Below are 15,222 nucleotides of genomic sequence, written 5' to 3' on the forward strand. Positions count from 1 at the left end.
TCAGGGTCAAGTGGATTCATATTGGGGCTTTTCAGCCCATACCATATTTCGTCGGATTAATAACCTATTTCGTCGGATTAATTAAAATATTAGGCAGTTTAAGGTCTCGCTATTGATTATATGGGTTAATAGAATGTATGTGAAAAGTTAAGATTGATATCTCGTCCTTATTCTATCCGAGGTTCGGTCATGGTAATAAAGCTAAAAATGAATCGTGGACCGAATTCTGATAAGAACTGATACCAATTTAGTTTTCAAAACTTTTTAAAAGTAACCGAAACATTTCTAAAAATAGAGGAAACGCCGATAAATTGACGGCGCGTCACCGATAATTTTTGGTGGTGGCAGAATTGTGTCCACCGCCGCTGAATTTGATTTCGGCACGGTTTTGGGGGTCTATTTTCAGTCGTAATATGCAATGTTTATTTAGTCTGGAGCATAGTCTGATAGTAGAAGACGAATGCGTGCGAGGCACGGTTAAAGGTTCTTATGGCTCCTTCTGAATTTTTCGGGGTATATATAATCTTAAAAAAAAAAAAACAAGCGTGAAAAGTCAACAAAACCAATGAAAAAAAAGTAAAAGATAAATAAAATCCAATAAAAGCCAAAAATTATATATTTTATATTGGTTTAATTCCTATTTCATCATCCTAATATATTTTTTAATTATTCTAATAATTATTAGTCATCAATCCTAATATATTTTGTATTTTAAGACTCTCCTGAATAAAATCTGTGTTGTATCCAAGCTTCAATGATAGTATTTTACTTCTCATAGTTTGTATTAACTCCATTCCAAGATCTCTAATGGACTTGCCACAAATTCTGAAAATGGAAGATCCCATCACACTTTCTGAGGATTCTTTCATTAAAAACGGTAAGTTGTACAGTTAATTTTTTGTGTCAGAATAAAAGAAAAGCTACATTGTTCTAGAAAACAATTATTCTGTTCCTTTTTTCTAATTTTTCCTTTTTTTTCCTTCTTGCTCATTAAGTGGTCTTAAGAAAAAAAAATTGTAACTGCATATGTAGCCTACTTGAATCTAACGATTGCTGAGGGGTGATAAAGTGACTTCTTTGTTAAGCAAAACACGTTTAAAATCAATTTATTAGCTTTAATTTTTAATTTTGGTGAGACAATCAAATCATCCGGTTGCGAAATTTTCTGCCAGCCTTCTCTGTGCAGGTATGATGAACAAAATATGTCTATCTAAGCAGGGGTAGTTATGGGGGTTCAGATGGGAATTTCTCATCATAATACATGTAAGAGATAAATAAAGTTAGTTGAATTCAGCTGCTAAACTTTGGGAGACTTTATTTTGTATATTATGTGATGGGAACTAATGCAGAAAACCCCTATTTATTGGTATTTATTTACTTTTAATTGTCTTTTTTGTGATTGTTAAGCTGTAGTTAAGTTTTGATGACAATGTGTTTACAGTAACATCATTTTGCGAAGAAATTTTGATTGAAAAGGCTAATAAGGCCCTAAATGAACTGGTAAGTTTTATGAGATTTAGCTGTCTATCTGTTCATGTTTTTAAGACGAATTTCATGACTTTTTGTAGAATTGGTACTCCCATTATTATAAATGATAAAATTTGTCTGACTGGTGTATTCTTAAATCAAGCTTTTAGTGTTACATATTTAGTTTTTATCTTGATTGCATATTGAGTTGGAAACTAAACTGTGACGCAATATCAGCAAAAGTGACAAGAGGATTGGGTCTTATAAGAAGGCTAAGGAATGAGCTTCCACCAAGAATTCTAATGAGCCTCTATCATTCTCTTGTCAATCCGTATCTGTCTTATGGTTGTTTGCTGTGGACTAGTTCATTTGTTTCAAGTTTTAAAATAGTCCAAATTTTACAAAATAAAGTTGTTCGTGTCTTAGGAGATTGTGTGAGATTTGAAAATAGCACTTTAAGTTGCTTCACTAAAATTCTAAACGTTTATAAGTTAAGAGATTATCAAGTAGCTGTTTTTGTTTATCAATGTTTGAATCGTTATTTGCCGGAGTGCTTTTGGGATATTTTTAAGTCTAACTCGTTTCATCATTGTTATGAAACTAGATATTCTTCTGGGATATATATATTATATATATATATATATATATATATATATATCAGTTTATGTGAATGAATAAATATATCAATTTTCATCATTTTATGCATTAGTTTGTATCGTTTATATTTATTTAGTTCGAAACTTTTTCAGCATTTAACCAATTTTCAATGCCGGAAAAACTGGAAAAATACCCGAACATATTAGATACCCGACTGTAACCATGATCTAAAATTTATATTTAGTTTGTAATGATTTCCATTCTAATACAGAAAAGACTCGGAGTACTCAACAAGAATCTTTATTTCCGCGTTTTGCTGGACCACAGCTATGGAATTCTCTCCCAGAGGGTATATAGGTGGCAGATAAGTTTAGCCAGTTCAAGAGTAGGTTGAAACGCTAGCTTCTGGAAAGTTGTTAATGATTTTTTTGTGATTTTTGATTTATCAGTGAAATGTAAATATATATTAGTAGATTTTAAGGATGGAAACAACCATCATATACAACCCAATGGGTCTCCCCGATGATTGTTGAAAGAAGATGTAAGCGTTATTTTTGTTAATAAATTATTTGTGTCTCTCTGTAAAATGTTAGTTTTTTGTTTTTTTTATTCTGTTGACTTGAATAAATTGACCAGAGGGAGGGAGGGCTAGGGGTCAGTTCCTATGATTTATTATTAATAATTTTTGGGGAGGGAGGAGTATCGGGCCAAGGAGGATCAGAGGTCAAATCCCATAAGTTTTGGAATGAAATATTGGTAATAAGTCGTTTTTGTTTTTTTTTTTTATGTTTTTTTTTTTTTTTTTTGGGGGGGGGGGGGGTTGGGCCATGGAGAGCCAATGGTGAGTTACCATAATTTTTGGAATAAAATATCGTTAATAATTTTTTATGGGGGGGGGGAGGGCCAGGCAGAGATGGCCATGGGTCAACTCGCTTGAGTTTTGGAATAAAATATCGATCATAAGTTTTTTGAGTGGGGGTGGAGGTTTGGCTTATCTGATCTTTGAAATATTTTCAAAACCCTCGCATAAGAACCTTGTATGTCCCTTGAACATAACATACAACACTTGCCCCATAGCTCTGGGGGTTTGTGTTGACCCTGGAGTTTTTGTCAGCCAAGTATTTGAACTTTTTTTTTACAAAATCTCAAAAATTCAATTGGATGGATTTGAGGTAAAGAAGGCCCTCCGGTCCCTTTTGATTTTTAAAAAGGGAACTAGAACTTTTAATTTCCAATAGAATGAGCCCCCGACGAAGTTATAGAATCGTTCCTTCCATTAAAAAACTTATATGCCCCTGGGTTCTGGGGGGCTGTGTAAACTCCGATGTTTTTACTATATTTTGTTTATTTGTCTTTTCTCTATCCTTTTCTCTAGTCTTTTCTACTTTAGTCTATTTTAGACAAAATGGAAACCTCAAATATTTGATCGGAAGCATTTGGGGAAACAACGGTTGGTTGGGGGAGGGGGGGGGGGCTAGTTGCCATCAGATTACTTTTGAATCTCAAAAAGGGAACTAGAAATTCCGGTTTACATTCGAATGAGCCCCCTCTGAAGTTTATGCTACCATCCCTTCCATAAAACCCTTATATGCCCTTATAACACTTGTCCCTAGGTTTTTTTTTGGGGGGGGGGCTGTGTTAAACCTGTAGTTTTTGTTATATGATTTCTGATCAATTTAATCCAGTAACTCGTTCTGTGTAATGAATTTCAGTTTTTAATTCGTTTTATGTTTGTGAATTGCGTTGAATGATTCTGGTTTTCTTTTGCTTTATAAAAAGTGGATTTTTGACAACGATTTTTGAAAAAAAGCCTGCATATACATATAATTTTATGTATACATGTAATGTCTGTTTACATTTAAATGTATGTTTATAAATTATAAGTTTACATTAAAATGTATGTTTATACATTAAAATGTATGTTTACATTTTTACACGTAACCAAAAAGAAAAGGCTGTCAGGTTTGCTTTGTAAGCTTTACTGTTAAATTTTTCTATGTTTGTTTAATTTAAATTTAGTTTTAGAAGTTGAAGATGCTTTACCAGGCAACAGCGAGAAGGCCTTTCATTTTCCAAACCATCTTTTGTCACCAAAACGTGAAGATGTTCCTTTTGTCAATTTACCTAGCATATCAGGACCATGTAAAGTTGAATACGACACCCAGGAATCCAAATGTTCTAACAATGAAGGTATATCTGAAACATTGTTTTTTTTGTTGATTGAAATGTATTTTATTTTATTGGACAAAGGGACTTAATCTTAAGATGGAACTTTTGTTTTATATTATTCCAATGTTCAGGTATTTGCCAAACCGTTTTAGTAGTCTTTCATGAAAATTTTCAAAATTTTCACTTGAAAGTGGTTTGATAAGTTTTATTACCAAATAAATCGTGGTAACAAACTGTAAATAAGAAGGAACCTGGCTCAATAGTAACCGAAACTCTAAAAAATAGAATTTTGGAATTTGCCAGAATTCCTATTCATTTTTTATTTTTTTATTTCTTGCTTTCTCTTTTCCGTCTCAATTTTACGCGTGGAGTTGTTAGGGGTAATTGCCTGGGTTAATTTTCACTGGGATTGAATTGTCTAGAGGATATATTTGTGGGGAGGGTATTTCTCCGTGGAGGTCAGGCCAGATTTCCTGGGATTATTTAAAAGACGATCAGAAATTAAATAAGAAAAATACAAGTTATACGATCAGAAATAAAAAATACAAGTATATTGCTAGAAGAACATAGCGAGTCCGATTGGATTTTTAAAAACGATGAAAGTCACGTTTTCTTAGGTTGTTCAAATAATAGTTCAAATAGGGATAAACCATTTTAAAAGAGAGTGAAAAACAATGACAGAAAACAAATACCAGATATTTGCTGATGACGGTGTCACTGAATGTGTGACCGAAGTATCCAAAATTTTTATTGTCATTGCTTTTCACTGTTTATGAGGGGGACCGGTATAGAAAACTTCCCGGCTATATCTTCCATGTTAAATATTTTTAGCTTGTCTGGTGATAACAGACGCATAAAGGCATCGATTTTGGTTTTTATCTTTTCCTCTGATCTAGAAACATAACCTGAGTTGGCTATTTTTTTTTTTTTTTTTTTTTATGGGCCTTTCTAAATTGGCCTTTTTTGTGTATATTCTATTTGAACTTGTCTAAGAAAACGGTACACACAGGTTTAGTAATTTTAACATGGACTTGTAAAGGATTTTGAAAGGAACAACTTCAATTTTAAGTTTTTTCCTAATTAATTCAAAAAAGAAGTTTTCATCAGTTTATTTGTTTCTACTAAAAGTTTTTATCATCAGTTTTATCTTAGAATATCCTGAAATGTAGCATATTTAGTTTCAATAAGACTGGTTGGGTCTTATTGACCGAACCGGGCATAAATGCCGGTCTCAATGTGATTTACGGTCAGCGTTTCATCTTCAGCGTTACGGTCAGCCTTTCATCGTTTCATCAGCGAGGCATCAGCTTGTTTACTGTGCACAAGCACAGGGAAAACTAAAGCAAAAGTACTAAAAGCTTGGAAGACCCCAACTACCAAAACATTTAATCTCTTCAAGAAGAGACCACAGCAGAACTCTGAACTCCCAAGACTGAAAGTTATTACTGCTGGTCGCAATTTAGAATCCAATATTTTTAAAAATTCTGACTGGATGGTTAATGTGCCGTATTTTGTTAAGAACTACGAAGAATTATTAATCAAACATGTGTAATTACCACTTAATTCATTTTGTAGTATGAACATTTCTAAGACCTTAGACTCCTTATAGTTTTGTATGGTCTTAGGGGCTTAGATCCCCATTATTTTAACAAAATGGGTATCTCACAAATTCGATCGGATGGATTTGAAGTAAGGAAGGCGGGAGGGCTGGTTGCCTTCTGGTCCCTTTTGATTCTTAAAAAGGGAACTAAAACTTTCAATTCCCAATAGAATAAGCCCCCGACGAATTTATACCATCATTCCTTCCATAAAAACCTTATATGCCCCCAGGTTCTGAGTGGCTGTATAATCTCCGGAGATGTTACTATATGATCTTTGGTCTATTTTGGATAACATGACAATCTCAAAAATTTGATCAGACGTATTTGGGGCAAAAAACGGTTGGTTGGGGGGGGCTAGTTGCCATCATATTACTTTTGATTCTAAAAAAGTGAACTAGAAATTCCGATTTACAATCGAATGAGCCACCTCTAAAGTTACAGCTACCATCCCTTCCATAAAACCTTATATGCCCCTGGGGCACAACTTAAAACCCTGTCCCCAGATTCGGGGGGGGGGTTGTTTTATCCTTGAAGTTTTTGTTTTATGATTTTGGGTAAATTTAATCCAACAACTCCTTTCTATGTTAGGGATTTTAAGTTTTGATTCGTTCTATGATCGCGAATTTGCGTTACGTGCCTCTGGTTTCTTTTTCTTTATGAAAATTATATTTTTAGGAACGATTTGTGAAAAAAATCTGCATATATATCTGATTTTATGTGTACATATAATGTCTGAATATTTACATTTTTACACGTAACTAAAAAAAAAGCTGTCAGATTTGCTTAGTAAGCTTTACTGTTAAATTTTTCAATGTCTATTTTTTCAATGTCTATAATTTAAATTTTGTTTTAGAAGTTGAAGATGCTTTACTAGGTGACAGCGAGAAGCCCTTTCATTTTCCAAACCATCTTTTGTCACCAAAACGTGAAGATGTTCCTTTGCTTAATTCATTTAGCATATCAGGACCATGTAAATTTGAACACGACACCCAGGAATCCAAATTTTCAAACAATGAAGGTACATCTGAAACATTGTGTTTTTGTTTATTGAAATGTATTGGGTAATATTTTATTGGACAAAAATAGGATAAAGGGACTTAATCTTAAGATGGAACTTTTGTTTATCTTATTCCAATGTGCAGGTGTTTGCCAAGCCGTTTTTGTAGTCTTTCATGAAAATTTTTAATTTTCACTTGAAATCGGTAGGTTTTATTACCAAACAGTTTGGGGTAACGAACTGTAAGTAAGGAGCAACCTGGCTCAAAAGTAAAAGAGACTTTTTTTTACAATAGTAAAAAAAATTGAATTTTGATACCAATAGATACATCAAAAGAATCGGATTTAATGATGATTTCAAATAGATAATGTTCATTTAGTTTAGTCTAACCCAACAAAGGTTATTAAAATTTTCTGTAGCAATTGTTTTGTTTTCGAAAAAAAGGGGGAAAACATCCCCTAAAAGTCAGAGGATCTTACGGAAAATCGCACCATCAGATTCAGCGTATCAGAGAACCCTATTGTTGAGGTTTCAAGCTTCTGTCTGCAAAGATGTAGAATTTTGTATTTTTGCCAGAAGAAAGATCATGAATGCGTGTCTATTTGTTTGTTTTTGTTTCCCAGGGATGATCTTATTGACCCGGTGGTCCTAGAATACCATATAGAAATTATTCCATATGCCCCTTCCCTCGTCATTGTCAGCAAATGCAAAGTGACTTTATGGCAAATAATGAAATGAGGTCTAGTTTTCTTAAAGAAAAAGGTCGATTTTCTATATTATAGACGGAAAAGTTGTCTCTGGTCACATGAGTTTAGAATTACAATGAGAGGTCTCATTCAAACGAAAATTAAAAGTTCTAGTGCATTTTATCTGTGAGCAAAAGATTTGTGGGTATCTAGACCCTTACCTACCCCTATTCCCCCTAAATTCAAATGTAAAAATTTTGAGATATCCAATGTGTTCATCCTAGTTGAAATACCGAATAAATTTTGCTCTGGATCTACGCTCAGCGCCCCCTCCACAGTCCCAGCGAGAGGGTCGTTATTTTTTAAAAATGGTCCATTGTTTATGCATAGTGTTTGTTGTTGGGAAGCATGCATACATTTAAGGGTGGGAAGATGAATTTTCTGCTGGGGGGTTTTTCACGGGGAACTCCATGGGGAGGTAAGGTTCTAGGGGGTGAACTTGTCGCAGAAAATTATACACTGGGAGAATTTTCCAGAATTCCTATAAAAATTGTTTTTTATATATCTTGCTTTCTCTTTTCCGTCTCAATTTTACGCATTGTTAAGGGTAATTGCCCTTACCAGTTGCTAAGGTTAATTGCATAGGTAAATTTTCTCCGGGATTGAATTGTCTAGATAATATATCCGTGGAGAATGTGTTTTTCAGTGGAGGTTGTGCCAGATTTCCTGAGACTATTTAAAAACCGATCAGAAATTAAGTTTTAAAAACAAGTTTTTCAACTGGAAGTAAGGAGCAACATTAAAACTTGAGACTAACAGAAATTATTACGTATTTGAAGGTGGTTGCCCCCTTCTCAACACTTCGATCTTTACGGTTAAGTTTTTTTATGTCCCAATTCTTTAAGAAGGGCTTCTAAAACACTATGTTCGTTCAATTGGAACAATAAGAAGGTTTTTTTCTAAAGTACTAAAAACTTTAGCGTGAAGAGCCAGGTGTTGAAGAGGATATATACGCTGTAAAAATTAACAAAATCACACAAGGCTTCTCTTTATTAATTAAGAAAAAAATTGAACTCAGAGGGTAACTCATGTTGAGCATTGGTATTTTTAAGAATAGAGTAGCAGCATCACAAATTTTCTAGCTAAGGAAAATCACAAAAGAAATGAATTGCTAAACAAAATTGTTTATCATAGTTTTATCAAATATAATATTTGTACATAAATTTTTGTGTTGGCACTTAGTTGACGTGTAACTTAATTCAACCCAATCAACCCAAATTTAATACTTTCTTTTTTATTTAAAAAGACAATAGCTTTTGTTTTGTTTTTCTGTCATAATTCCAACCTTTGATTTGAATTACTATTGAACATACTATTTTTGATGTCACCTTGGTCAAATTCAATATGATATTCAAGAAAATTCGATCTTGAGTTAAAAACTCAATAGATATAAATATTCAAAGCACAATAAGAATATTGCAGGTAAATTGTTTAGATTAGAAGAAAGGAATGATTGCACTTGTTTTATATCTTTTTTTATACTATACCGAATAAATAATAATAACAAAGTATTTTACTTTCTTTTTAATTTTTCTATTTGATCAAATATTTTTCTATTTGATCATGATATGTAGGGAATTAGTAATAATAAAAAATTTAGAATTAATAAAAAAGTATTTTACTTTCTTTTAATTTTTCCATTTGATCATGATATGTAGGGAATTAGTATGAAAAGTGGTTTGCCTAGTACGTTTTGTTGCAACCTAATGATACACATATTTTTATTTTCATAGGGTGTGTTGTTTCTCTCCATTCACTGTGTTCAATTTGTTTAGTAAATAAGTAAAGAGCAATAAGGTTTCACTTCATTAATCATTGAAAGCATGGAAGGAGTTGTCGTAGAAATTTTCGAAGGTGCTCATTCAGCTGAAAATTTAAACTTTTGGTGCTTTTAAAAAAGTATTTTACTTTCTTTTTAATTTTTCTATTTGATCATGTTATGTAGGGAATTAGTATGAAATGTGATTTGCCTAGTACGTTTTGTTGCAACCTAATGATATACATATTTTTATTTTCATAGGGTGTGTTGTTTTTCTCCATTCTCTGTGTTCAACTTGTTTAGTAAATAAGTAAAGAGCAATTAAGGTTTTACTTCATTAATCATTGAAAGCATGGAAGGAGTTGTCGTAGAAATTTTCGAAGGTGCTCATTCAGCTGAAAATTTAAACTTTTGGTGCTTTTTATAAGAGTAAAAGGGACTGATGCCATCCCGTTTCCCTCCCAAGTTCTTTTTCGCTACCCTTCATGCAAAAATATTAGATTAAAATTAGGTATTTCGTTCAAAATAGTCAAAATGTCATGAAGTTTTACCATAACACCCCCATATGTTTTATTATACCCAGGAGCCCCCCACCCTTTCTTAATTACAAGTACTACACCTCAGATATATGAATCTGAATTGTTAGATTTGCATCTCCCTTCCCCGTTATTAGTTTCCAACAACCCTTTCAACAAGCCCTGAAAGTTTCAATTTAATACCCTCGACTGTTCTTGGGCTATTGCTGATAGTAATTTTTAACAACCCTCGTGCAAATACCCTAAATAAGCGTACTTTTTCTTGTCAGTGTTCTATCAATTGCCCTCACGTTGTTTCTTCAATTTTCTTTTTTTTACTCCTTCCTCAACGTGACTAAAGGCTATTGCTGAGAGTAAAACAAAATTCTTCTTATCTGTCTGCTTTTTACTTTTTTTATTTTATTTTGTGTTTTAAAATCAGGTGATAACTTGAAACCCTGCTATTCAAATTTTGCTTACTCAAGGTAAAAACCACCTTCTAAACCAGTTTGTATTCGTCAAAAGATAACTGCCCTTTTTGGACAGTAAGATATCTTCTGCATAGATAATTTTCGATAATCATACATTCCTACCTTTAAAGCATTCATCCTAATTGAAGAGGTATTTGTAAGACCTGAGGGAAACGTGGCTTTTCTAGTTTTTTTTTTAATCCAAAGTTTTTCGGCTACTCGAAAAATTTAACTTCAGCGAATTATGTGTGTTCTATTATCTATTCCTAGTTTAGTTTAAGCAATTACTAATATTTGTTGTAATATTTCCTTTCTGTCACTTATGGTTTGATTTACAGCACAGTGTACTTTTTGATTGTTTAGGGTTTCTTTTTCACTCTTTTGTTGCTTTAGAATAACTAATTTTAAAAGCTAATATAATTATCATTATGAGGGAGAGAAGAGGGATCGAAAATAAAATTAGTTCTTAAAACCTATAAAAAGATATACTGTTTTTTTCTTTTTTTAACTCTGTAAGTTTTCAAAACATTTTGAGATATGTATTTGTTTTTAGTTTTAAGAGTTTTGATTTTTCGTGTTATTTCCTTAACTCTGTAGACTTTTAAACTTTTAGGTCACTTTTCACCACACGTGTCTGGAATACACTTACAGGGAAATACGTCACTAGTTGTTTCAAAGAATCCATCCCCAAGCACTTTCTTCATTTCGACTGCATCAAAATCTGAAGGAAAGGGCTTAGAATGTAAGAAAACAAGTTCAAAAAGTCACCTTCAAAGTAAAAAGGATGTACAATTTCAAATATATCAAAGAACTAATAACAAGAAAAAGACATATAAATGTGAGGTATGTGACAAGACTTTTTCTGGAATACGTGATTTGCACCGGCACCAAAGAGTGCATACAGGTGAAAAGCCATTTAAGTGTGATGTATGTGACAAGACCTTTTCTCTACCTGCAAATTTGAAAAAGCATCAAAGAATGCATATGGGTGAAAAACCATTTAAGTGTAATGTTTGTGACAAAACCTTTTCTCATTCATCATATTTGAACCTTCACCAAAGAGTACATACAGGTGAAAAACCGTTTAAGTGTGATGTATGTGACAAGACCTTTTCTCAACCTGCAAATTTGAAAACGCATCAAAGAATGCATATGGGTGAAAAACCATTTAAGTGTAATGTTTGTGACAAAACCTTTCCTCATTCATCACATTTGAACCTTCACCAAAGAGTACATACAGGTGAAAAACCGTTTAAGTGTGATGTATGTGACAAGACCTTTTCTCAATCTGCAAATTTGAAAGCACATAAAAGAATGCACACTGGTGAAAAGCCGTTTAAGTGTGATGAATGTGACAAGACCTTTTCTCTACCTTCAAATTTGAAAAAACATCAAAGAATGCATACGGGTGAAAAACCATTTAAGTGTAATGTTTGTGACAAAACCTTTTCTCATTCATCATATTTGAACCTTCACCAAAGAGTACATACAGTTGAAAAAACGTTTAAGTGTGATGTTTGTGATAAATCCTTTTTTCAAGCATCAAATTTGAACACCCATCAAAGATTGCACACGGGTGAGGAGCCGTTTAAATGTGATGTTTGTGACAAGACCTTTTCTCACACTGATACTTTGAACGCACATAAACGAACGCATACGGGTGAGAAACCGTTTAAATGTGATGTATGTGACAAGACCTTTTCTCATCCTGCAAATTTGAAAACACCTAAAAGACTGCATACAGGTGAGAAACCATTTAAGTGTGATGTATGTGACAAGACCTTTTCTCAATCTGCAAATTTGAAAGCACATAAAAGAGTGCACACTGGTGATAAGCCGTTTAAGTGTGACGAATGTCAAAAATGCTTTTCTGAATGGGGCTCTTTGAACAGGCACCAGAGAGTGCATACGGAAAAGTAGCCAATTAAATGTTATGTATTTGAGAAATGTTTTTTGCAAGCTTGCAGTTCGAATATACGTTAAAGACTGTATACAGGTGAGAAACCTTTCATATGTGATGTGTGTAATCGTTTAGTATCATTCCCAAAAGATGCTATCTACACCCTTTTACAACCTGGATACACTTACATTATTTTTATTTATTTAAATTGCAAGAACAGAAATAGTAATAGTAGTATCCCCAAAAGTTTCAACTTAATCTCGATATATTACTGAGTCGTTCTCGATATATTGCTGAGGTGTCTTATTGGCAACCATAAATACAATGCCTGTTGATTTAATTTAAAGCAGCATTTAGTTTTAAAGCATAATGGGCTAGTTGCATAATTGCGGAGGGTTAACATGCCTAATATCCCTAAAGACATAGTTGCTGGACCTTTCTACTATGCTGGACAAAATAGCTGTCTCATAATACTGACTGGATGCGTTTTGAAAATGAATGGGCTTGGGAGAAAGACTGCTTGCCCTCCAATCTCTTGTTACTCTTAAAAAGGGCACCAGAACTTTTAATTTTGATTTGAATTAGCTCCTTTAAAAGTTTCAATGATATTTTGAGCTATAATAGAGTGGCGTTGTTTATGATATTGCGAAATCCCCCATAAGTTACCGTTAAAGGTCTAAACTAATAATTTAAGTTGTTTTTCAGATATTGCTTTGTCAACTTTTTGAAAGTCCACATGCTCATAGTATTTTCTTTTTATTTAGTTCAATATCCGCCTAATTATCCTTAAAAGCTTCACCTTAATACCCTTAGCTTGCGAAGTAGCAATAGTTATAGCAGTCTTAGTAGCAGTATACACATAGCACCTTTGGTTTTTTCAACATCCCCTTCAACACACAGCAATAGTTTCAGCTTAATACCTACCATCAACCATTCCTGAAGTGTTTCTGATGCGTCCGCTTGACAACCTCTGTGGGCATGGTGTGTTACGATTTAGCTCCATATAGTTTCTGTATATCCCAAAAATTTCTTATTAATATCCTTTTTTTAATAGCAGTAGTAGTAGTAGTAGCTGTAGAATTAATTATAGTAGCCTAAGCTTTTGTAGCAGTAGTAGTAGTAAACTTTAGTAGTGAAGTAGTGAGTACCTTTAGTAGTGAAATTTTGTTTAGTGATGTATGATTGGGTATTACCTATTGTAAATGAAGTGATATGGGTCATATGTAGATGGGGTAGGGCAGATGCCCAAAGGAGTCTATTTTAATATACAAATTGTATAAATCTTAATTAGCCTTCAGATAAATATAGAAAGGGGGAATTAACCTCTGAACCACCTTCAGCTAAACCAAAGCCGAAATAAAGAAGCTATGGGGTGATGTAAATTTTATCCGAAATTGAGATTACAATCCAACATTTTAATTCTTAAGTAGAATAACTGAGAAGGGCTCACGCCAATCAATCAATTTACAGTTGTTGATATGCACAATGTAACAGCAAGAAATAGGACGTCTGTGGTGGCGGTACCAATTGCAAAAAGATCAGAACTTAAATTAAAAAAAAAAAAACTTCGACCGAGTTAAACAAGTTTTATCAATATCTCCTTTGTCATCGATTAGTTCGTTTATTATAATGACAGCTTCTGTCACCCATACACACCGTTTAAGAGCCGTCTTCAAGGCTAAATATACCATCAGTTGCAGAACCGTAAAATTTTTTGTGGTGCCGAAACGTCCAACATCCCCAATCGGGAAAACTTGTAGATTCCCGATACTGTGTCCACTGTGTGAGTATTTTAATATAAGCTGTCCTTAGATACTAACATCGGTTGAATTTTAAAAGAAAACTTAGGTGAGGTACAATCATTTTCTTGCTAATTTTTGGCCAAAAAAAAACAGAAAGTAAATGAAAGTGGAAACATGTACAACTAATGAGTAAATAATTTCTGAGACCACACTGGCTAATCATGATAAATAAAAAATCGCGAAGAAAGAAAGAAAACGAGGACAATTAACAGCCAGTGAAAAAATTGAAAAATTATGCAAATATTTCGGTCAAGACCTCTGCTTGACCGTCCTCAGTGCAGAATAAAACTGATAAAAATATAAAAGCCAAACCTTAAAATAAAAACACCAAACTAAAATTGATCAAATAGACTACAAAACACTCGATATAGAAACTATTATGCGTCTCGTCCGTCTTTGCAATAGGTCCTCCTCATATTTCCAATATAATAATCAATTTTTCACCCAAATTAGGGGTTTACCCATGGGTACAAGTCTTTCACCATTTTTGGCAACTTTTTATATGGAATTCATAGAAATCTCTGCTCTGGAAAATTTTCCGATGAAACACCGTTTCTGGGGAAGGTTTGTGGATGATCTTATTTCTCTGTGGGAGCATGGAGGAGAGTCACTTAACTCCTTCTTAACTCATCTAAACACTTTAGACTCTAACCTTCAGTTCACTTTAGAACTAGAACATAACCACAAACTTCCTTTCCTAGATGTTTTAATTTTCAATAAGTCTCCTGGCCTTGAATTTTCTATTTATAGAAAGCCTACGCATAACGATAGGTATTTGCATTTTTCCTCCAACCACTCTCCTTGCATAAAAAGAGGATTTGTTATTTCTTTGGTTGACCGAGTAATAAGAATATGCTCAGAGCCTCACATAGACTCAGAATTGAACTTTATTAAGGACATTTTATTTTGCAATGGCTACCCTATAAAATTACTTGAGAGACCATTATAGACAGAAGACGAAAAAAGGCAGAGGGGAGTGCATCAGGTCCACAAGCCCCAACAGATACCGTCCCATTGGTGGAGGATAAGAAACTTTTCACTGCTCTACCCTACATTCCAAAATTGAGTGACAAATTGAAAAGAATCCTTAAAAAACATAAACTTAGCGTCGCCTTTAAGAATTCAAATATTACACAGAACTTCTTTGACAACGGCAAAGATAAAACCAGCCCCATTCTGGGTAGTGGTGTTTATAGAAT

The 15,222-nt window shown here is 33.5% G+C and overlaps 1 protein-coding gene across 1 annotated transcript; it reads left to right on the forward strand.

The window, feature by feature from the left end:
- Positions 1-656: 656 nt before the first annotated feature.
- Positions 657-13,092, forward strand: LOC148948081 (uncharacterized). The gene is made up of 3 exons (XM_089095689.1): positions 657-877; positions 4,090-4,254; positions 10,935-13,092. Exons 1-3 carry the CDS (start codon positions 808-810, stop codon positions 12,239-12,241), a joined length of 1,542 nt encoding a protein of 513 aa, XP_088951815.1. The 5' UTR covers positions 657-807; the 3' UTR covers positions 12,242-13,092.
- The last annotated feature ends 2,130 nt before the right edge of the window (positions 13,093-15,222 follow it).

The sequence above is a fragment of the Artemia sp. Qi Xiang Cuo genome, chromosome 10 (assembly GCF_049724085.1).
Source record: "Artemia sp. Qi Xiang Cuo chromosome 10, ASM4972408v1, whole genome shotgun sequence".
Taxonomy (NCBI): Eukaryota; Metazoa; Arthropoda; class Branchiopoda; order Anostraca; family Artemiidae; genus Artemia; species Artemia sp. Qi Xiang Cuo.